Source organism: Mobula hypostoma, chromosome 9 (genome assembly GCF_963921235.1).
Source record: "Mobula hypostoma chromosome 9, sMobHyp1.1, whole genome shotgun sequence".
Taxonomy (NCBI): domain Eukaryota; kingdom Metazoa; phylum Chordata; class Chondrichthyes; order Myliobatiformes; family Myliobatidae; genus Mobula; species Mobula hypostoma.
In genome coordinates, this window is record NC_086105.1 from 143,259,460 (window position 1) to 143,282,832 (window position 23,373).

General features: G+C 44.9%; 1 protein-coding gene across 1 annotated transcript in view; it reads left to right on the forward strand.

Annotated features, from left to right (window-relative positions):
* The window catches only part of LOC134352289 (uncharacterized), a 94,087-nt gene that overhangs the window by 51,444 nt on the left and 19,270 nt on the right, over positions 1–23,373 (forward strand). Inside the window, exons 8-13 of the mRNA XM_063059579.1 lie at positions 902–1,050; positions 2,326–2,485; positions 9,625–9,773; positions 9,842–10,052; positions 19,084–19,246; positions 22,783–22,932. Of these exons, the coding sequence (XP_062915649.1) occupies positions 902–1,050; positions 2,326–2,485; positions 9,625–9,773; positions 9,842–10,052; positions 19,084–19,246; positions 22,783–22,932 (982 nt within the window). The remainder of the gene's footprint in view (positions 1–901; positions 1,051–2,325; positions 2,486–9,624; positions 9,774–9,841; positions 10,053–19,083; positions 19,247–22,782; positions 22,933–23,373) is intronic.

Consider the following 23,373-nt stretch of genomic DNA (forward strand, 5'->3'; position numbering starts at 1 on the left):
TTGTGCCATTCAGTCTACAGGAACATTTTTCATTTGGTGGGAAACTTGTTTATGGTTGAATAACAATAAACTAAACTTGACCTTTAAGATAAGTGAGGCGTAGACTTACAGGAAATTCCAGACGTCAATGCACTGTTGGTTCCTTAAGGTGGTCATAGCCAGGAGAGGTAGTGGGATAAGCTCCTACTATCTATTAAATGCTCCCAAAGCTGTGCGACTCAAATAGCCTCTGACAACCAAGTCCAGCTCCTGCGCTTCACATGTGGCTTTGCATCCAAACCTGGTGAAACTTTTCTACTGACAGGTGAAGGGGCAAAGGTGGTTTACTGGTGTTTTAAAACCAGTCGCTTTGGGAAAATGGGACTAATCAGCCTTGGTTGATAGCTCACCTAGAGAAGGAAAACTCTGATCTCAAATCTCCACTGCTTTGTGGCTATAATCTCTCATGGGGAAAGCTTTGGGAGTAAATCCCAAGGAGCAATCCAGAGATGGAGTGTCAAAAGCAGTCCTACATTGAGCTCAATGCTGACGGGCAACTTATGAGACACTGTTGATCCCAAATTTTATCAGTCTCTGCCATTCATTTGCATTGATCAGCTGCATGGAGAGGGATGCCTGCAACGTGGGCAACAGTTTGCTCTCCATATCATACTTCCCTTGCTAGCGTACAATGCAGATTGTGAGCACACAGTATCCATGCTGGATCCTGACCAATGAAGGGCCTCAGGATGCAATGAAGGTGAGGACATAACTGATCTTGACTGAGTGAAGGACAATGAAGATCTGTAAAAGGTACAATTGCACCTGAAGTGTGGAATAGCTGCCGCATTCCGGTGGGATTATTTTCAGCAATATTTCTCAAAGGTAATAACAAATGTAAAATTGTAAATTACATTCTTAGGGCACACCAGTGATCCCTTTACTAACTTCGGTGTTGTATGACAAAACTCAATGGGAAACCCCAAATGACTTCAACCCTTCCAACTTTCTGGATGCTGAAGGGAAGTTTGTGAGGAGAGATGCCTTTACTCCTTTTTCAATGGATAAGAAGTTTAAATTACTGGATTGTAGGTTCGTGGGATTTCTCCTCTGACCTCGGCCCATTTGTCGGAAGGATTGTTTATATCAGATGGTAAAACAAACATATGTAGATGGTGGAAAATAAGTCATAGTCATTGAGCATGGAAACAGGCCATTCTGCCCACTATGCTATGCCAACCACTGTGCACCAATCAGTATCAATCACATCTTCCAGAACTTGGAACTGCTATTTTCTATTCAATTTCAGTGATTATCCAGATGCTTCCTAAATGCTGTCAACAACTCTGTTTAAACTACTGTCTCAGGCAGTGATCCCATCTATACCCCTCAGTTTTATATTCTGCAATTATATGCTCAGTAGCCACTTTGTTGGGTACAACGGAACACCTACTCATTAAGTCAAATATCTAATTGGCCAATGATGTGGCAGTTGTGTGCAGAAGAGCATCTCCGAGTGCACAGCATGTTGAACCTTGAAGTCGATGGGCTACAGCAGTAAAAGACCACAATGTAAACTCAACGGACACAGTATTAGGTTCAGGAGCTACTTGATAAAGTTGCCACTAAGTGTAGATTCATAATATTACACAGCACAGAAAAACCTCCTCGTATACTGTCCCACATGAGGGAAAACACACTAAATCTTTCCTCATGAACTGAAGTAATTCATCCAGGGAACATCACAGAGATTTCCTCAACGCCCTCTCTAATACCATCACATTGTGAAATAAAAACAGTGTACTGTGGAAATACTCAACAGGTCAGACAGTGTTAACAACTGGGGAACCTAGGTTAACATTTCAGCTTAATGTACTTTTGGAGGAACTAGGAATACTTGGGAAACAATGGTTGAAGTTGCAGAGAAGTTGGGACGGCTCTGGGGGATGAAGGGAATGTCCATGACAGGGTGACGATCAAGTGAAACTAAATTACAAAGATGAGGGTGGTGCTGGCTGAGTGAGTGACAAAGACACATGGGGGGACAGGTAATCTGACTAGAGGGGGTGAACCAGGAAGATGAATGAGGACGAGAGACAGGAAGTAAAATAATGGTCTGAACTGCGGCAAACACAAGATTGTTGGAAGTTTGAATTGAAAAAGAAAGCAGAAAACATACAGCAAGCCAGGCAGCATCTTTGGAGAGAGAAACAGAGTTAATGTTTTAGGTCAGATACCTTGCATTCCCAGTATGAAATGTTACTGTTCAGTGTCTTGGGGTGAGGGTGAATAACTCTGTTTTTTGAAAACTGACATTGTTTTGCCACTCTATTTTGCAGGACGCAGGGCCTGTGTGGGGGAGACCCTGGCCAGGATGGAGCTTTTTCTGTTCTTTACCATCCTGATACAAAGGTTCAGATTTCAAGTTCCTCCAAACGTTGTCAATCTGGAGCTTGTGTCTGGCGTGGCCTTCACCTCAGTTCCAAATTACCAGAATGTGTGTGCAGTCTGTCGCTGAAGCAAACACATCATTTCATGACTTGTCTTGATTTTTCTCCTTTCATTATTTTCATAATCACCATAAAAATATGTTTCTTTATGTGAAATGTGATATTTGTCATGGGCCTGAATTATAAAGGAACAATCCACAGTGGCTTATTAACCTCAATCAAATCATCCTGAAAATTCCTGAGATTGAAATGCACAAAAATTGAGAAAACTCTAGAGTTCCATAGATGATAGACTCAAGATTGTTTAATTTCCTTTCCAGTGCACAACTGTAAAGGAGAATGAAATATTTGTTATCCTGGATCTGATGCAGCGCAAAATAAACAAAAATAAAAATATACAATATGATCTAAATACATAAGGTCACTTATATACTGCATATAGATTGATTATATGACCATAAAGTGATGCTGGCCACAGGAGTATCTGTACTTTTGATGACTCTGACAGGAAATGATAAAGCAGTGGTTGTCAGTGTGTGTGGATGGGTGGATTAGTGGGTGGTATTGTTGATTAGCCTGACTGCCTGGTGAGAACAACTGTATTTGAGTCTGGTAGTTCTGCTGTGGATGCTATGTTGCCTCTGGCCCTGATGGGAGTGGGACATACAGTCTTAGAGCTGGGTGGATGGGATCCTTCATGGTGTTACTGGCACTTTCCTGCACCTTTCTGTGTATACGAGTTTGATGTTGGTAGTCTGGTCCTGGAAATGGACTCGGAAGATCTGACTACCCGTTGTAAAACTTTCCTGTCCACTGCAGTGCACTTGACCCATTCCTCCACCTCCTCCTCCACCATACCCAGCATCTCACTGTCCATTCACCAAGAAATTTGAAAATATTGTAGTTTCAACCTTTCTGATAATCTGCTGAAATAATAATCAGTGTGATTAGTTCTTTAATGTTTAACCAATCTATTTGGCAAGGGAGAAATGCTTATCCCATTAAACCCCTCCATAAATATCAGCACCTTAGGTATGGGCGATGCCCAGTCACCCTCAAAGAATTGCAGGTTCAAGTCCTTCTCCAGGCATTCCAGTGTAAATGTTATAGAGTGCAATAAAAGGTTACAGGAGAGATACTCTGCATGTACAGGATAGGTTTGTTCCTGTTAGAGGCAAGCACTGGCATGTAAAGATCAGGGAACGTTGGATAGCCAGAGAGGTGATGACTTTGGTCAAGACCAAAAAGGAAAAGCATGTAAGGCTTTGGAAGTTAGGATCATATGAAGCACATGAAAAGTATAAAGAAACCAGTAAAGAACAAAAGAAGGGAATTAGAAGAACCAGGAAGGACCATTGAAAGTCCCTGGAAAGCAGGATTATGTTGAATCCCATGGCATTCTATACCAACATAAAGAGCAAGAGAATAACTAGGGAGAGGGTGATACCATTCAAGGATGAAGAGGAGATAATTTGCCTGGATGTTGAGAATGTGAATGAGATGCTTTATGAGCACTTTGCTTTAGTATTTATAAGGAAAATAATGTGGAGTATTAGGAGATCAGTGCTGAGTGTTTCAATGTGTTAGAGCATTTAGATGTTAAGGAGGAAGAAGTGCTGGGCCTCCGAATGAGTACTAACGTGGATGTCCCTAGGGCCTGATAGGATTTATCCCAGGTTATTGAAGGCAGCAAGATATGTGATTGCTAGGGTCTTGTCCAGAGCCCTTGTGCCCTTTGTAGCCTCAGGTGAGGTCCCAGAGAGCTGGTGAGTGGCTACTATCCTACCTCTATGCAAGAGCAGAACAAGGGAATATTCTGGGAATTACAGACAGGTGAATCTCACATCTGTTGTAGCAAAATTGCAGGAGAGAATTCTCAGGGACTGTATATATGAGCATTTGGAAACCCACAGCCCTATTAGGGAGAGCCAGCATGGTTTTGAGCATGGCTGGCAGTGTCTTATCAACTTGTTGTGTTTTTCACAAGGTGCCGAGAGAAGCTGATGAGGGTATGGCAGTAGATATTGTCTGCATTGATTATAGTAAGGCATTTGACAAGTCCCTCACAGAAGGCTATTCCAGAAGATGAAGATGCATGGGATCCACAGCAAATTAGCTGTTTGGATTCAGAACTGGCTTCTGCATAAAAGATTGAGGGTAGAGGTGAGACTCAAGCTCACAGATCCTTGTAAGTGGCTACACAAGTCAATCATCTGGTTAGAAAGGCTCATGGAATAATTGCTTTTATTAGTCGAGGCAATAAGTTGAAGAACCTAGAGGTTTTGTTGCAACTTTATAAAACTCTGGTTGGGCCACATCTGGAGTATTGTATACAATTCTGGTTACAACATTATAGGAAGGATATTGAAGCTTTTGAGAGGGTGCAGAAGAGGTTCACGAGGATGCAGCCTAGTTTGGAGACGTGTTGTCATGGGAGGCTGGATGAAGTTGGGTGGTTTTCTCTGGATTGCCAAAGACTGAGGGAGATCTGATAGGTGTTTATAAGATTATGAGAGGCATAGATAGAGCATACAGGGAGTATCTGTTTCCCAGATTAGAAATATCTCATGCCAGAGACATGCCTTGAAGGTGGGAGGAGGTAGGTTCAAGGGGGATGAGAGGAGTATGTTTTCATCAGAGAGTGCTGGATGCCTGGAATGTTCTGCCTGGTATGGTGGTGTCAAATATATTGGAGGCTTTTAAGGGATGCTTGGATTGAAGTAATATAGTAAATATGTTGTTTGATTAAGCATTCTTTGTTATTTACATAATGCTTTGCAGGTTCTCTATCATTACACCAGAGTGATGCAGGTTAAAAGGTGAAACTGCACAAAATGCAAAGAAAGTTGGACACATATAAAGAGCATATCAGGCACACACACACAAATAAATGATCTGCACAGGGAAGAGAAAACCTTAAAAAGTAAAGTTGCAGTTTCAAAAAGATCACAAATCTGCATACAGTTGATGAAAAATCTGATAAAGATGGGACTAACACTGGCTTGGCTGTTTCAATCATTCCCCAAAATGGTTTTGAATGGCATTTCAAAGATACTGAAGCTATAGAGCCTGTAGATCTCCAGCTAGGAACTTATACTGGTGAAAAGGCACCTCCTGGGGAATGACATTCTCAGCAGAGCGAAACAACAACCAACAAGCTACATTGGGCTTATATGTGGGATACAGAGGAGGACTTGCATTGTGGGAATGTGATTGGTTGGGACAACTGCAATTTGATTGGAAATCCATCCAGCCACATCCCCTGGAATAAGGTAAATGGAAATCAAATTAAGAAAGATACTGGGGGATTCCAAAACTGTCTCTACGCTGATTTTGCGAGTATAAAAAACAGAATCTATTCTGCATACATTGAGGTTTTTGCATGCACCTCTACTGGAAGACAAAAAGCTGCTCGTAAAAGTAGATGCAAAGACCGAAGTCCAGCTGGATGAATGGAAAACCAAAAAGAAAGGAGTCAATGATGATACGAAAACAGGAAGCAATAGATGATATTGGGAATGAGGAAATCAAAATGAGAGAAGAAATTGTAATGTTCGAAGTTCAAACTACATTTATTATCGAAGTTCAGTTCACCGGACTTCCTCTCCAGCATCATCTTCTAGTGGTCCAATATCTAATCTCGCCTCTCCTTTGCACTTCATATATCTGAAGAAACTTTTGGTATCCTCTTAAATACTATTGGCTACTTTACCTTTTTACTCCATTTTTCCTCATTTATGACTTTTCTTTGCCTTCTGTTAGCTCTTTTTTTAAACACTATATTTTCAAAATTTTCAAAAAAAAACAATGAAATCAACAAAAACAAACCAGCTCAGACATGTATAAAAATAAATAAGCAAAAAATAGACTTAACATTAGAGGGATACCTATTGCACAAAGTGCTCAAAAATACTAAACATTGAATCTCAAATGAGGGCCGTGAGAAATCAGCTTGGGGAATATTGCTCATACGCCACCAGCCTTGTCCAGGTAGGCAAGAAATGGATCCCAGATAGCTGAAAAAAATTTAATTCAATTGGTTCTCAAGAACCTAAGTTTCTCCATCTGTATGACTGAGATCATATCAGCCATCCATCTTAAGAACTTTTATTTTCTCAAGAGCCCAAGCCTAATTATAGCAACATCACACACTTCTGGCCAGCACACTCTCGGATCTCTGCCGTACTGATAGTGTCTTCCACAGTGAAGACTGATGCAAAACACTCAATCAGTTCATTCACCATTTCCTTTTCCCAAAATTACAGGACTTTATCTCCAGCATCATCTTCTAGCGGTCCAATATCTAATCTCACCTCTCCTTTACACTTCATATATCTGAAGAAACTTTTGGTATCCTCTTTAATGTTATTGGCTGCTTTACCTTTGTACTCCATTTTTCCTTCTTTATGACTTTTTAATTGCCTTCTGTTAGCTCTTAAAAGCTTCCCACTCGTCTGACTTCCCATGACTTTTTGTTCTATTATATGCCCTCTCTTTGGCTTTTACGATGGGTTTGACTTCTCTTGTAAGCCACAGTTATGTCATTCTGCATTTAGGATATTTCTTCCTCTTTGGGATGTATATCTCTTGCACCTTCTGAATTGCTCCCAGAAATTCCAGCCATTGTTGCTCTGCCTTCATCCCTGCTAGTGTTCTTTTCTGATCACATTTTGCTAGCTCCTCTCTCATGCCTCTGTAATTCTCTTTACTCCACTGTAATACTGATACATCTGACTCCAGCTTCTCCTCAAATTTCAGGGTGATTTCTATCATATTATGATCACTTCTCTCCTCAGGGTTCCTTTACCTTAAGCCAGTTCATTGCACAACACCCAATCTAGAATAGCTGATCCCCTAGTAGGCTCAAATATGAGCTGTTCTAAAAGCCCATCTCAGAGACAATCTAGAAAATCTCCCTCTTGGGATCCAGCACCATTCTAATTTTCCCAATCTACCGGCATATTGAAATACCTCCTGACTATCACAATATTTTTCTTTTGAAATACATTTTCTGTTTTCCATTGTAATTTGCAGACAACATCTTTACTACTGTTTGGGGGTCTGTATATATTTCCCATCAGTCTATTTATCCTTGCAGATCCTTAGCTCTACCCACAATAATGCAACACCTTGCTATCCTACTTCACCCCTTTCGAACGATTTGATAACATTTATTTACAACAGACCATGTCATTCCCTCTTCCTACCGGCCTGTCCTTTCAATATAACATGAACCCTGAACGTTAAGCTCCCAGCTATAATCTTCTTTTGTCCATGACATCATATATGCCCATCGGTAATTGTGCTACGTTCATCTACCATATTCCATATACCGCGTGCAATAAAATACCGACTACCCCATTCTCAGCACTATCACTCCAATTCCCATCCCCTTGACAAATTAGATTAAACCCTCCCGTACAGGTCTAGAAGACCTGTCCACGAGGATATTGGTCCCCCTCGGGTTCTGGTGTAACCCGTCCCTGTGTACAGGTCATGCCTTCCCTAGAACAGATCCCAATGATTCAGAAATTTGAAATCCTGTCCCCTGCACCAGTTCCTCCGCCACGCATTCATCTGCCAAATCATTCTGTTCTTCACCACTGGTACATGGCACAAGCAGCAATACAAAGGTTATTACCCTGGATGTCCTGCTTTTTAGCTTTCAAGCCAGCTACCTAAAGTGTCTCTTCTAGACCTCCTCATCCATCCTACCAATTTTATTTGGAGTCATTGTGTACCAAGACTGGAGGCTGCTCAACCTTCCCCTGCCGTGGACCCAGTCTGAGACACCCTGTTCCTGGCACCTGAGAAGCAACATACCATCTGGGTGTCTCTATCACACCCACAGAATCTCGTCGTTGTTCCTCTGACTATGGAATCGCCTATCACCGCTGCAGTCCTCTTCATCTCTCTTCTCTTCTGAGCCTCAGCACCAGACTCAGTGCCAGAGACCCGGTCACTGTGGCTCACCGCTTGTAGGTCGTCCCTCTCAACAATATCCAAAGTCGATATTGAATATTAAATAAGAAATGGATATTAAAGTGGATACCCACTTCTGACAGACACCCAGTTACCTGCAACCTACGGGTGACTACCTCCCTGTAGCTCCTATCCATCACCTCCTCATTCTCCTGTATAATCCCAAGATCATCGAGCTGCCTCACCATTTCCTTAATTTTATTCGCTGAGGAGCTGCAGCTCAGGGGGCCTGGTGCAGATGTGGTTGTCCAGGAGGCTGGGGGTCTCCCAGAATTCCCACATCTCACCCACAGAACAAAACATTGCCCTGGAGACATTCTCGCTGCACTAACAGCGCCCTGGCAGATCATGAATGAAGGGAAAAAAGAAAATTACCGGATACTTATTTCACCCAATCCTGATGAGCCAAAGCCTCTCCAAGAATGGCCACTCCGTTTGCGGCTGCGTTACCTGTGGAACCTCCCCGGTTTCCTTGGCTGCGTAAGTTAAGGCAATACACACGTCGGTCCCGCCAAACCCGTCAGACTGAGGCGCCTCTCCCGCCGCAAAGCCCGGTTTGTGTGAGTTTCTACCCTGTTACAACTCAGTGCCAAGAAATAACAGACAGCACACTGCATATGATTAGAGGAATTATATTTACGAATCCTAACTTAACTAAAAGGTTCATAAAGAAAAAACAAGAAGTGCACTTTATAATTAAACACTCTAATGTGAACAAGTTTGAGTTCAACTCTTCCCAAAATTCATACTCTCCGATCCTCAGTCGATCTCGGCACCTGGATCACAACCCAAACATTGCTTCGACAGAAAGACTATTACGTTGGTAGTAAAACTGTTCCCAGCGAGATACACTTGTATTCACTCATTCTAATGTATCCCGCCCAGTGACTGGTCACAGTCCAACTCTGGAAAAACTGCCGCGAAGGGCTGCTTTTTTTTACCTTGACTGTGACCCTAAGTGAAAATGCAGCTCTCTACCAGCGCTCCCGCTCAGTGATTTGTCATAGTGCAACTGTAGTGTACTGTTCTACCTTACAGCCGAACAGAACATGATAGGCACAGGTGTACGCTAAAGATGGAACAACTTTGACGTCAATAACTTTCTAACCTAAAACGTTAACTTCTCACCCAGATACCACCACCCTTGGGGAACGTTTCCAAAACATTCTGTTTCACGCGAGTGAAATGTGGATTGTCACCTCCTTCCCTGTAGGACCACAATGTTATTTGCTCTGGTGCGCTTATTATTCAATACGCATCTGGGAGGAGCGGCTACGGTTGGTGCTGTAGCAACGAGCGTAGCCACGCCTCCCGCATGCGGGTTAACGTCTCTCCAATTGCAGAGAAAGGCATTACAGTGGGGTGCGATTCGCTCAGTTTTTGCCCTGGAATCCTGGTCCTGATTGCTGGACGAAGTCGTAAATCAAAAGGTGCCGGGCGATGTCGTTCGCCGGTGTTTTCTCACTGGATACTGTGACTTTGGTACTCCTCTGCGCCCTCACCGTGTTGATTATCGCTTATTTTCGCAATGGGTCAAAATCTCACGCAGAGCTCAACTTCCCCCCAGGACCCACTCCTCTTCCGATCATCGGGAACCTGCACCTCCTGGATCTAAAGAAGCCCGACCTAACGCTCATGGAGGTAAGAGGAGCCGCGATCGAGACCAGCAATGTGCCGGTCCTACCGCGTGCCTGGGAGTGTCGTTAGCAATTCAATTCAGTATTGGCAGACATGGCAGAAAGATTACACGCAACACACATAAAAACTGCTGTTGAACGCAGCAGAACAGGCAGCATCTATAGGAAGAGGTACAGGACTGACGAAGGGTCTCGGCCCGATACGTCGACTGTACCACGTCCTATAGATGCTGTCTGGCCTGCTGCGTTCACCAGTATTTTTTATGTGTGTTGCTTGAAATTCCAGCATCTGCAGATTTCCTCGTGTTTGCGAAAAAGGTTACATAATACTTTCGCAACTTTCAAAACAACTCCCACTCGGAAATTCCCCTCCAAGTCACTCACCTTCCTGACTTGGAAGCATATCGCCGTCCCATCATTGTCGCTGGGTCAAAATCATTCAGTTCCCATCCTAATAGCACTGTGGGTGTACCTACATCTCGGGGACTGCAGCGCTTCAAGGCGGCAGCTGATCGCCACCTTCTCAAGGGCAACTAGGGATGGGCAATAAATGCTGTCTTAGCTGGCGATGTCCACATCCCGAACATTAGTAAGTAAGTAAGTAAGTAAGTAAGTAAGTAAATAAATAAATAAATAAATAAACTCTTGTTCAGATACTACCTGTTCTAGATAAAGCTAGTCAGTGTTTCGACATGCGGAGGTCTTCTCCAAGTATTTTTTTCTGTAATAGATGAATATTTACAAGAAAAAAACCGTGCAACACCTTAGTCAACGCGTTAAGCTTTTCAAAATACATTTTAAAATATTAGGATTGTTGTTATTTATGAGCCCCCCCCCCCGGGATGGTATGCTTCCACAATAATTGAGTGGCTTTCTCGCCCGACCCGGCCACTCTCTATCCAGTAGCGGAAGAACCCACGGTCAATTGGAGTCTTTATTTCCTCCCTTGGAAACCCCAGACAATTCGGATTGGCAGCGACATCTCCTCCACAATCTCCCACAGCACAGGAGAGGCTAACCAAAAGGCTTTGTGCTTAACCCCGCTTTATATTTATGGTTGAGAGGCTAAGCACAGCTCCAATGCCATACTTAAATTGGCTGACAACACCGTTGTTGTTAGCTGAATCTGAGGTGGTGATGAAATTGCATATATCTGGGAGATTGAAAATCTGGCTAAGTGTGACCTCAACAGCAATCTCAACAAGTTCCAAGAGCTGATTACTGACTTCAGGAGGAGGAAACCAGAGATCCACGAACCAGTTCTTATCGGGGGATCAGAGGTGGAGAGGGTCAGCAACTTTAAATTCCTCGGTGTGTTAGCTAGTTATGTGTGTGTATATTTTATTAGTTTATCTTTTATATTTGTAAAGTGTGCTGCCTTTTCAACAACGCCTGTTTGCCCTGTTGGGCATGGTCCTTCTGATTCGATGTTATGGTTCTTGGATTTACTGTGCCCGAAAGAAAGCAAATCTCAGGGTTGTAAATGGTGATATATATACTTTGATAATATCTTAACTTTCAACTTAGAGCTATACTGAAGCTCTTCCCTGCCGAGCCTTTGCTGTAGCAGCGACTAGCGTCCTTCAGCACGTACTCCCGCAGGCAGGAATGTACCAGTTGGTAAAATTCCTCTGCGGACATCTCGATGTGCTGACAGACCAACGGGCGTCTGGCATCAAGTTGATCTTTCAGCAACACGTGTGTCCAGGGGAATAACCCACAGATCAGAAAGTCAAGGTGAACTGTGACGCAGGCTCCTGCATCTTTCGCCGCACTCGCTTCGCCAGTCAGGAAACTTGCTCCTGGGCTGAACAGCGACAGCAAACCTTGGCTCTTGGAATCCGACAGCGGGCGGTTCTGCCTGGGCGAACAGCCCGGCGAGGAAACCTGCGGTGTCCATGGGTACAGCGATGGGAGCATTTAAATTTAGTTGGTGTTTGTGAATGTGTTAGTCACTGTTATTGTCTACATGTTGTTGTCGTATTGCGGAATGTAATTTGTATTAAAAGTGTTTATATTTTCTTATTTCAAAATATACTTTATTCAAAAATAAATATATACAATAAACCATTCAATAACTTTTCATCCTTTACATACGTTTCCATTATAGTCAGTACATATCCGTATTTATAGCCACCCACGTGGCACTCCAGTAGTTCAGCTTACCATATCATTGTTGAGGGGTATACTCCCCGCCCACCGACCCCTCCCACTCCCACGGGTGGAGAAACCTATACCGTGGTCCTTCCCCACCGGGCCCTTGCGGTGGCTGCACCGAGTTTCAGTGCGTCCCTCAGCACGTACTCCTGCAGTCGAGAATGTGCCAGTCGGCAGCATTCTCCCACGGACATCTCCATGTGCTGGTAGATCATCAAGTTTCGGGCCGACCAAAGAGCGTCTTTCACCGAGTTGATGATCTGCCAGCAGCACCGGATGTTGGTCTCCGTGTGCGTCCCCGGGAACAGCCCGTAGATCAGAGAGTCCTCTGTTACGCAACTGCTGGGGATAAAACGTGACACTAGCCCATCCATCCTCCTCCATACCCTCTTTGCGAACTGGCAGTGTGCAAAGACGTGGGTCACAGACTCCTCCTCACTGCAGTCCTCCCGTGGGCAGTGGGGTGCGGAGAGGACGTTCCGGGCGTACAGGAGGGCTCTGACTGGGAGGGCCCCTCTCACCGCCAGCCAGGCGAGGTCTTGGTGCCTGTTGGTGAGATCTGGTGATGAGGCATTTTGCCAGATGAACTGGACAGTCTGCTCAGGGAACCACCCCACTGTGTCCATCACGTCCTTCTCCTGCAGTGCCTGCAGGACACTACGTGCCGACCACTGCCTGATGGCCCTGTGGTCAAAGGCGTTCTCCTGGAAGAACTTTGCTACGTAGGACAGGTATGCCGGCAACGACCAGCTGACTGGGGCGTTGCGCGGGAGTGGGGCCAGACCCATCCTTCGTAGCCAGGGCGACAGGTAGAACCTGGGCACATAGTGGTACTTGGTGCCCACATACCTGGGTTCTACACACAACCTGATGCAGCCACATACGAAGCTGGCCATCAGGGTGAGGGCGACATTGGGGACGTTCTTGCCCCCGTTGTCCAGGGACTTGTGCATGACGGTCCGTCTCACCCGCTCCATCTTGGATCCCCAGACGAATCTGAAGACAGCCCGGGTGATTTCCGAGCTGCAGGAGCTGGGGACGGGCCCCACCTGCGCCAAGTACAGCAGCCCTAAGAGCACCCTGATGACCAGGTTCTTGCCCGTTATCGACAGGGAGCGCCCTCCCCACAGTCCCAGTTTCTGTTTCACCTTGGCAGTCCGCTCCTGCCAGTTCTTGTTGCACGCCTCAGCCCCTCCGAACCAGATCCCCAACACCCTCACGTGGTCAGACCTGATGGTGAAGGGGACGCTGGATCGGTCGGGCCAGTTGCCGAAGAGCATGGCTTCGCTCTTCGTGCGGTTGACCCTGGCCCCCGACGCTAGCTCGAACTGTTCGCAGGTGCCAATCAACCTGCGAACTGACCTCGGATCAGAGCAGAAGACGGTGACGTCGTCCATGTACAGGGAGGTTTTCACTTGGGTTCCTCCACTGCCTGGCAGCGTCACCCCTCTTATGCCCTCATCCCTCCTCATGGCTTCGGCAAAGGGTTCTATGCAGCAGACAAACAAGACAGGGGAGAGGGGACAGCCCTGCCTGACTCCAGACCTGATGGGGAAGCTGTCTGTTTCCCACCCGTTGACCTGGACTGCACTACGGATGTCTGTGTAGAGCAGTCTGATCCAATTCCGGATTCCCTCCCCAAATCCCAATTTGGAGAGCACGTCCGCCATGTACGTGTGCGATATCCTGTCGAAGGCTTTCTCCTGGTCCAAGCTGACCAGGCAGGTGTTCACCCCCCTGTCCTGCACGTAGGCGATGGTGTCCCTCAGCAGCGCGAGGCTGTCTGAGATCTTCCTGCCCGGTACAGCACAGGTTTGGTCTGGGTGGATCACCTGTCCCAGAGCAGACTTGACCCTGTTGGCGATAGCCTTGGACAGGATCTTGTAATCCACATTCAGGAGAGAGATGGGTCTCCAATTTCTAATGTCCTCCCATTCTCCCTTCTGCTTGTAGATGAGGGTGATGATGCCCTTCCTCATGGACTCAAACATACTGCCGGCCAGAAGCATAGCGTTGTACACTTCCAGCAGGTCTGGGCCCATCCAGTTCCACAGGGCCGAGTACAACTCAGCCGGTAAGCCGTCGCTTCCGGAAGTCTTACCCGACCCAAAGGAACGGATGGAGCCTGTCAGCTCGTCCAGGCTCAGTGGCTGATCCAGACTCTCCCGCTTGCAGTCGTCTAAGACCTGCGTGATAGACGACAGGAAGTTGCGGGAGGCTGTGGATTCTGTGGCCTTTTCGTCGTACAGACCGGCATAGAAGGACTTGCAGATCCTCAGTATGTCGGTCTGCGACGACGCGACTGAACCGTCCTCTTCCTTAAGGCTGTGGATCACAGAGCTCCCCCTGTGCACCTTTTGGAAGAAGAAGCGTGAGCACATCTCGTCCTGCTCCGCGGATTGGACCCTTGATCGGAAGATGATCTTGGAGGATTTGGCGGCGAGGTGCTGGGCTTGCCGGCCCTTCACCTCTCGCAATTCATACGCAAATTCAGATATTAATACAATGGAGCCAGGGAGTGTAAACTGAGAGCAGCCGTCATAGAGAGAGTCCACCTCTAACTTGTGGAAGTTGTTTGAAGACCAGCTGATGCGTACGCTACAGGAGTCAAGGTACAGTAATGTGAGTTTGGATGACCAGAGTGGTTATGGAACATGGAATATAAAACATTACAGCACGGGAACAGGCCCTTCGGCCTGCCAAGTGACCAATAGCTAATCAAACTAAGCTCTTCTCCCCATACAATGTCCATGTCCCTCAATTTTCCTCACATTCATGTGCCTATCTTAACGTCTCTTAAAGTCCCTAATGTATCTCCCTCCATCATCATCCCAGACAGCCCATTACAGGCATCCAGTGCTCTCTGTGTAAAAATTTTCCCTCTCACTTCTTTCAAATTAGCCTACTTCACCTTAAATCATGTCATCTGGTATTACAGCTTTCAACCTGAAGAGAAAGATATTTTCTGTCCACTCTATCTGTGCCTCTCATAATCTTATAAAGCTCTATCACATCTCCCTGCAGTCTCTGGCTTGACAGAGAAAGCAACCCAAATCTGTCCTACCACTCATGATAGCACATGCTCTCTAATCAGGAAACATTCTGGTAAACTTCGTGTGCACCCTCTCCAAAGCCTCAACATCCTTCCAATAATGGGGTGTGACAGGGTCTTGAATTACTCCTATGAACTGTGCTTTTGAAAAGAGAGCGAGAGAGTTATTTAACACCGACATGTTGTTTTGAAGGAGCGGGAGAGAGAGAGATGAAGACTGCTCACAGTGTGTTGATATTTCTTCAAGGACATCGCCTGCTCGTATTCTTCCACAGACAGATAAGCAGAGTTTTTGAGAGACAGTTGGTGCGCAGCACGGGAAGATAAAATAGGAGGTCAGATGATATAGACCTCAGATACATGTTTTGGACACTGAATGAGCTTTGTTGTGCCCGCAGGAAAAGTGGGTTTTTGGAGGATTGATCAGGCGGATCGATCAGCGGCTCCTGCAGTGAAAAGAAAAGGAAAGGGGCTGACTGGTGGGAAGTTGTCCATGTGTCCACCCTTGCCTGGGTGATAACTCCACTACAGAAAACCGGTCCCCTTTGTTGTGGTCACAGTTGATGACTTTTAAAGGATTTTGGAGGACAACGAGAAGATCGACGGCGTCAGCTCAACTGAAGACTCAAATCTCTCTCTCTCTCTCTCCATCACTACTCAACTCAATACCATGAACTGAACTTTACTCATCATTGTAAGACTGTATCTTTTTACCCCTAGACTTAAAGAAGCTTTTTTTTATCACATATATTTCCACACTTACTGATTTACTTACTTATGTAGCCCCCCCCCCCCCCGGCTACCCTCAGGGTCGCCCAGCTCGCTGTTGTCTAGGGAAACAGCCCTCGGCCCCGCCAAACTGGGTAATTTGTTTGTGTGGATGCTGTGTGATGTACCTCACCCCACCCAAATAACAGACAATACACCAGATACGATTAAGTGATTTACAGTTTATAGATATTACTAGAACTATATAATTAACAGCGAATAAAATATAAAAGGAAAATAAAAGGCGCCACACTTATCAAAGTTCAATCTCTTCATGCACAAAACAGTTGGAGCTCAAGGACCTTCTTCTTCACCCTGCGACCCCTCGGACCACCTCGACCGGCCGCCTGGGACCACCAACGGTGGTCAACCAGACGCTCCACACGAGTCCGTCTCCGCCTCCTCGCCAAACCCCCTCCTCGGGGTCTGACCCCATTAGCGGACATCACAGCACATCGTCCATCCTCTGTCTCGCTCTCCCGCCTTCTGCCCCAAACCCCACGCATACAGTATCTTCAAATACACCAAAAACATAACAACTATCCCAATTGGTTAATAACATATTTCTTATCACACTCTAAACAAAAACAAGCTGCTAGCACAAACTTTCTCAGCGTTTAACACAACAAAGCCGCATTCCCCAGATTAACATAACAAAGACGCCATTTTAATTAGCCTCCGCAGTAACATAAGAGTCGAAACCCCCTACAATCATTGCTAACCTCTTTGATTTATCTACATTTATATTACTGTATTGCGTAGATACTAATAAATATTATTAGTTAATTGCAATACTGGACTCCAAAGTGTTTTCCATCTATACTTGTTCTTTATTCCCGTCACGGGGTACATGATATGGGGCAACCAGAACTGAGTGCAATACAGCCTAACTAGAGTTTTATAAGGCTGCAAAATAATTTCCAGAACTTTGAACTCAATGCCTCGATGATAAACACAAGCATGCCATCTGCCATCTTAACCATCCTATAGACCCATATCGCTACTTTCAGGGAGCAATGAACTTGCGCCCAAGATCCCTCTTCTCATCAACACCAATAAGGGTCTTGCCATTCATAGTGTACTCTCTCCTTGCAATTGAAATGTAAAGAACTAATAAAGGTTCCTGTTCTGGTGAAGTAGATGGTGCCAGTATACAACGTGACCAATGACAGTTCACAAAACTATTTCTTTTACTTCTTCGATCAAATACGATTGTTTTATTAAGCTAAGTCCAATTGGAACCTGTGATTTACATTTTGATGGCGTCTTTTTGGGTCGATTAAGCAATCTGGTGCTTTTTCATCTCTGAAGGAGGTCGGTGAGATTTACGAGCAGAGTGTGTGGTCTGGATGCCAAGAAACCTGGAGACATGGTACGAGCCAATGATCGATTCCATTTCTGGCTGCTTTTAGAAGACCCTGCAGTTCATGTTATATGCATTTCTGGTTTCTGGTTACTTCTCTTGTTTGTGATTTGACTCCTTTCTTATTGCTATTTTGTGTGATTCATCAGGGTAGACTGTCTCTGTGGCTTGCAGGCAACGAACTTCACAGTGCTACATGGAACTAAACTGAACTTTCCTGAACTGTCTCAAGGATGCTGTGGTTTTCATCTTTCATATTCTGTGTTTTTCCCTTGTTCTTTGCCATTTGATCTTTTGTTCTGCATTGGGTGTTTGATGTTTTCTTTGACCGGGTTCCATGGTGTTTCCTTCTTTCGTGGCTGCCTGTGGGAATACAAATCTCAGGGTTGTATACTGTATGCATACTTTGATAATAAATGTACTTTGAACTTTGAACTTCAAAGATTGTAAACATTTGAAATATAAATGTTATAAACTTTGTCAAAAATAAAAAGCGCGGGTATTTCAGGTGTAAGAGGATAGAATTACTCAGAGCCCATGAAGGATATAGAGGTGGCAGAAGTCAGCGGAAGCAGGGAATTTGGAAGAGCAAAGGAGTCATGGAATATCCTTGTTTTAAATCTAATTATAAAACACTTTGGGTTGCCGTGGTAGCATACTGGTTCATATATCACAGCTCAGGGAATCAGAGTTCAGAGTTCAGTTCCGACACTGCCTATAAGGAGTTTGTATGTCCTCCCCATGAGGATTGTGGGATTCCTCAGGATGCTCTGGTTTTCTTCCACAGCCCAAAGACGTACAGGTCAGGGCATTCACTGGTCATTACAGATTGTCCTGTGATGAGGCTGGGGTTAACTAGGAGCGTTGCTGAGCAGTGAGGCTTGTTGCACCAGAAGGGCTTGTTCTGCCCTGTATCTCTAAAGAAATAAATAAACAAACAAACAAACAAACAAATAAATAAATAAAATGAAGACCTTCAACTGCCCTGAATGGTGGGAGCAAGTACAGAGGAGAGTTAGGAATGGATGACGTACACTCAGTGGACACTTTACCTGGTACAGGAGTGGGAGCCAGTGTGATCTTCTGCTGCTGTAGCCCATCCACGTCAAGGTTCAACATGCTGTGCATTCAGAGATGCTTTTCTGCTCACCACTGTTGTAATATGTGATTCTCTGAGTTATTGTCATCTTCTTGTCAGCTTGAATAAGTTTGACCATTCTCCTCTGTCCTCTCTCATTAACAGTTTGTTTTTATCTACAGAACTGCCACTCACTGGGAGCTTTGTTCACTGTTTGCACCATTCGCTGTAAACTCTACAGACCTTTGTGCATGAAAATCCCAGAAAATCAGCAGCTTCTGAGATACTCAAAGCACCCTGTCTAGTGCAACAATTATTCCATGGTCAAAGTCACTTCTTTCTTCCCCATTCTGATGTTTGGACTGAACAACAAATGAATCCCTTGACTATATCTGTATGCATTTATGCACTGAGTTGCTGCCACATGATTGGCTGATTAGATGTTTGCATTAATGAGGTGTCTGTGTGTACTTAATATAGTGGCCACTGAGTGTCGTTCCTGGGCTGTACACTAGTGGCCATTTCTGATGAAGTGATAATATAACTGAATATAAAAAACAAGAATTTAATTGTTTAATTAATTAATTGATGATATAAGCGTGTTCCTCCTATTTCAGCTGTCTGAGAAATATGGCCCAATCTTCACCATCAAGCTTGGGATGACGAGAGCTGTGGTCCTGGCTGGCTACGAGACAGTGAAGGATGCTCTTATCAACCATCCAGATCAGTTTGCAGGAAGAGCCCACATCCCAATATTTGATGATTTAACACAGGGTTTTGGTAACTATCGACATCATTATTATCAAACCAAGTTACATTTGGTTGCATCCTCATTCTGCTCACCTCAGTTCTTGTTGGAGGCTTGTTATTCTGAAGTGTAAAGCTTGCAATGGTCTCAGACACAACATGAACACACAAGATTAGGCAGGTACTGAAACTCCTGAGTAATACACACAAAGTACTAGAGGAACTCAGCGGGGAAGGCAGGACCTATGGAGAGGAATAAAGAGTCAACATTTTAAGCCGAGACCCTTAATTGTGACCAGAAAGAAAGGGGGTAGAAGCCAAAATAAGAAGCTGGAGTGAGGGGAACGAGTACAAGATGGAAGGTGACAGGTGAATTCAATTGAGGGGAGGTGGGTGGATGGGGAAAGAGTGCAGTTGAAGTGAGAAACTGGGAGGGTAAAAGTCAAACCAGGTGAGGGGAAGATTTGGTAGGTCGGGGAGAGGTGGGGTAGATGATGTGAGAAGCTGGGAGCATCTTCAAAAATATTTGCAATCCTTTGCAAATTCTGCTCAATATAATCTCATTATACCCAGGAGATTTATCCCTGCAGAAATTGTCATTGGTGTACAAAGGGAGTGTGGTACTATTAGGGGGTGTAATGAGTCACTAAGTTGGACTTCCATCAGGGCACTATAAAAGATTGTGTGGCCATATTTTAAAGAATTTGTTCTACCTGTTGTCTTTGCCAGTGTTGATCACAGTAACAATACACATGCAGGTTATTGGGATCATTGGCTACCATAATTTACCCCTAGTACAGGCATGTGATTGGACAGTCATGACCTAGGAAGTTATATGGCAATGTAAGAACAGAGGTGTTTACTTGGTGTTTGGTGTAGGCATGTTGTGTTGTTGGCCATGGAGTAATTAAATATAAAAGGAAACATCTAACTGCAATGAGTCAAATACAATGGAAAAAGGCAAGCCGGATGTCTTTGTTCCAGCCATTTGGTAGAAGCAATGGATGCCGCCATTTTGTGAGACTGTTCTGCAAACTCCATTTTGTGAACTGGTTCTGCTTAGATGTAGCTGGATCAAACCACTTAGAAGTGAACAAAATAAAGCATCTACTGATAACCTGCTGAACTAGAGATCATTTCCAAATAAGACATTGTTTGTGAGATGCTCATATATAACACCTTTCAGCCTTGCATTCATCAACCGGTCACAGCGGCTCCATGCAGTGGGTCATCCCCCTCAACAGCCTCCAAAGCTATGATTGAGGGTAAAGGCCACACGGGTAATCTGTGGCTGCCCACTTCCCTTCCTTCTCCTGGCAGTCACCCAGGTACTGTACTCCTGAATCCTAGGGGTGACCAGCTTCCTGCAGTTCCTATCTATGACTTCCATATGAGTCAAAGGTCAGCGAGCTGCAGCTGCAGCTCCAGTTCCTTAACATATTCCATCAGGAGCTGCAACTCAGTGCACCTGGGTGCAGATATGGTTATCCAGGAGTGGGATGGACTCCCAGAATTCCCACATGTCTCACACACAGAACAAAACACAGCCCTGGAGCCATTCTTGCTGCACTAACTGGGCCCTAAAAAATGAGGAATGAAGAATAATGTCATGGTCCGGTCCGTGAATCCGCATTCCGGTTCACGGTCCGGTCTGTGGATCCGTATTTCAGGTTTTCCGGCTTTCCATTGTTCTGTTGGGTGCTCTAATTAAGGCACATGATTCTTTCATTGTCCCATCTGGCAATCCCCCTCCTTGCCATTTACCTCAAGATTTGGGCCTTGATCACCTCATTTAGATTCCAATCATTCCCAGGTATCACTAACTACACGCACCTGCTTCCCATCAAACGGCAGGATAAAAACCCTGTGACCACAGCAAGAAGCTGCCAGTTTGTTGGTCGACTCTTGTGAGAGTAAACCTTGTTTCCTATTCCTGAGAACTGTTAGTTCTAAGCTTTGCATCGTCTCCTGGATATCGGCTCCCCATTTGCGGAGGTGCTACACCTAATGACTCTGTCTCAGCATCTGTGTCCTGCACTTGGGTTTGTCCCCAGCCACGTCCTTGCAACAGATTCACGTTTGGGCAGACACATAAATACCTCCAGAGACCAGGGCTTAGCTGCTGGATTGTTCTTGCCCAAACCCCCTTTCTGAATCCCTTCTTTGCTCCCTCCTTCTGAAGCCTCTCCTCACCTAAAGGCCTCGCCTGAAGCCTTGCCTTGCTTCACCTTGCCTTGTCTGTAACCCTTGCCTGCACCGTTGTCAAGTTCAACTGCCAATGGAAGATAAGGAACTGTCTATCGTTGTTTTGAACTGTCTCTGTGTCTATGCCTTTGCTAGGTAGGTCTGGCCATTTGCTGCTAACTAGTTTTGGGAACTGTCTTGTCGTGTTTAGCATGCTGAGTATGAGTCCCGGCCCTACATCCTGTTCCCAAAGAGGGGTTCCGGCTCTGTGTTTTGTGTTCCTGTTCTCCCTTGACCAAATCAAGGCTTTGTGTTCTCACCCAGCCCAGGAGTACCTCACCCAGCCCAGTGCTGGAGTTCCCCCGCCTTGTGCTGGAGTTTCTCATCCTGTCCAGGAACCTAGTCTAGTCCAAGCCACGTCCAAGAACCTCGTCTAGTTCAAGTCCTGTCTAAGTCGAGGCTTTGTGTTGTCATCCTGTCCATGAGCCTCATCCAGTCCTGTAGCCATGTCATGTCCAAGCCTAGATCTGGGGTCCGAGCCAGAGTTAAGACCCAGGTTTCAGGTCCTTGTCCAGTCTCTGGCTCGGAGTCCTTGTCCAGGTTCCTAGTTCCTCATTCAGTCCTGTTCCTAACTCTAGTCCAGTCCCTAGTACTTCAGTGTCTGTGTCTTGCATTTGTGTCCACTCCCAGTGCCCCCCTTATGACAAATAAAGAAGGAAAAGAAACTTATCAGCCTGATATTGCCTAAGCCTAATGAGCCAATGACATTCCAACACTGACCCACTCATACAATGACCACTCTGCTTGTTCCTATCTTGTTATTCAACTTTCTAATAAATCCCGTTCACTAATTGGATGCAACCAACTCTGAAATCTGCCATGAAGCTCTACTGTTTCATAAGCTTCAGCCACATACCGAAATGATGTCACTGCTTCCTCGTGTGCTCCTCCTCGCTGATTGGGTGCGGTTTTGGGAGAGAGGGAAGAATAAAATTCATGACTTAAATTGTTGGCCTGGGATAACCTTGTTTATTTAATTAATTATTTGTTGAGCTACATTGCAGAACCGGCTTTTCCAGCCCACGTGATCACAGGGAGAAGTTATAAACTCCTTACAGACAAAGGTGGGAAATAAACCCCGAATACCTGTTCTGCTTAACCTTGAGCTAACCATTACACTACTGTGCTGCCCCATTGATATTTGTGTTGAGCAGTTAAAATGAAAGCTCCAAATTAATTAAGAGTTGAGTAGTGAATTGCCTAACGTGAGTCTGGTAGCGATAAGTCACCACTATAACTCCATTAGATAGAAAGCATATTTCCTCATTTTTGATGTTTTAATTTGGGTAGCAGGTTGCATTGACAACTTGTCTGAATAATTATAGGCATCGTTTTCAATAATGGAGAATCCTGGAGGCAAATTCGAAGGTTCACCATGTCCACTCTACGGGACTTTGGGATGGGCAAGAAAACTATTGAAGATAAAATCATTGAAGAAGCCCATTTCCTGATAAAAATGTTTGAATCCCATAAAGGTAAGTCCAAGTGAGTAAACATAAAAAGGATAGAACATAGAACATTGCAGTATAGTAAAGGCCTTTCAGCCCACAATATTGTGTTGTCCTTTTCACCTACTGTAAGATTATTAATCTAAACCTTCCCTCTGACATAGCTCTCCATTTTTGATCGTCCATGCTCCTATCTAAGATTTTCCTAAATGTCTCTGATACATCTGCCTCCACCAGCACTTTTCATGCACTCACCACTCTCTGTGTGAATACTTACTAACATCTCCTCTGTCCTTTCCATCAGTCACCTTAAATTTATCCCCCCTCATATTAGCCATTTCTTCACTGGGACAAAGTCTCTGGCTGTCCACTCAATCAACGTCTCTTGTAAACCTCCAAGTCACCTCCTATCTTCCTTCACTCCAAAAACAAACCCCCTAGCTCATTCAGTCTATCTGCAGTAGAATG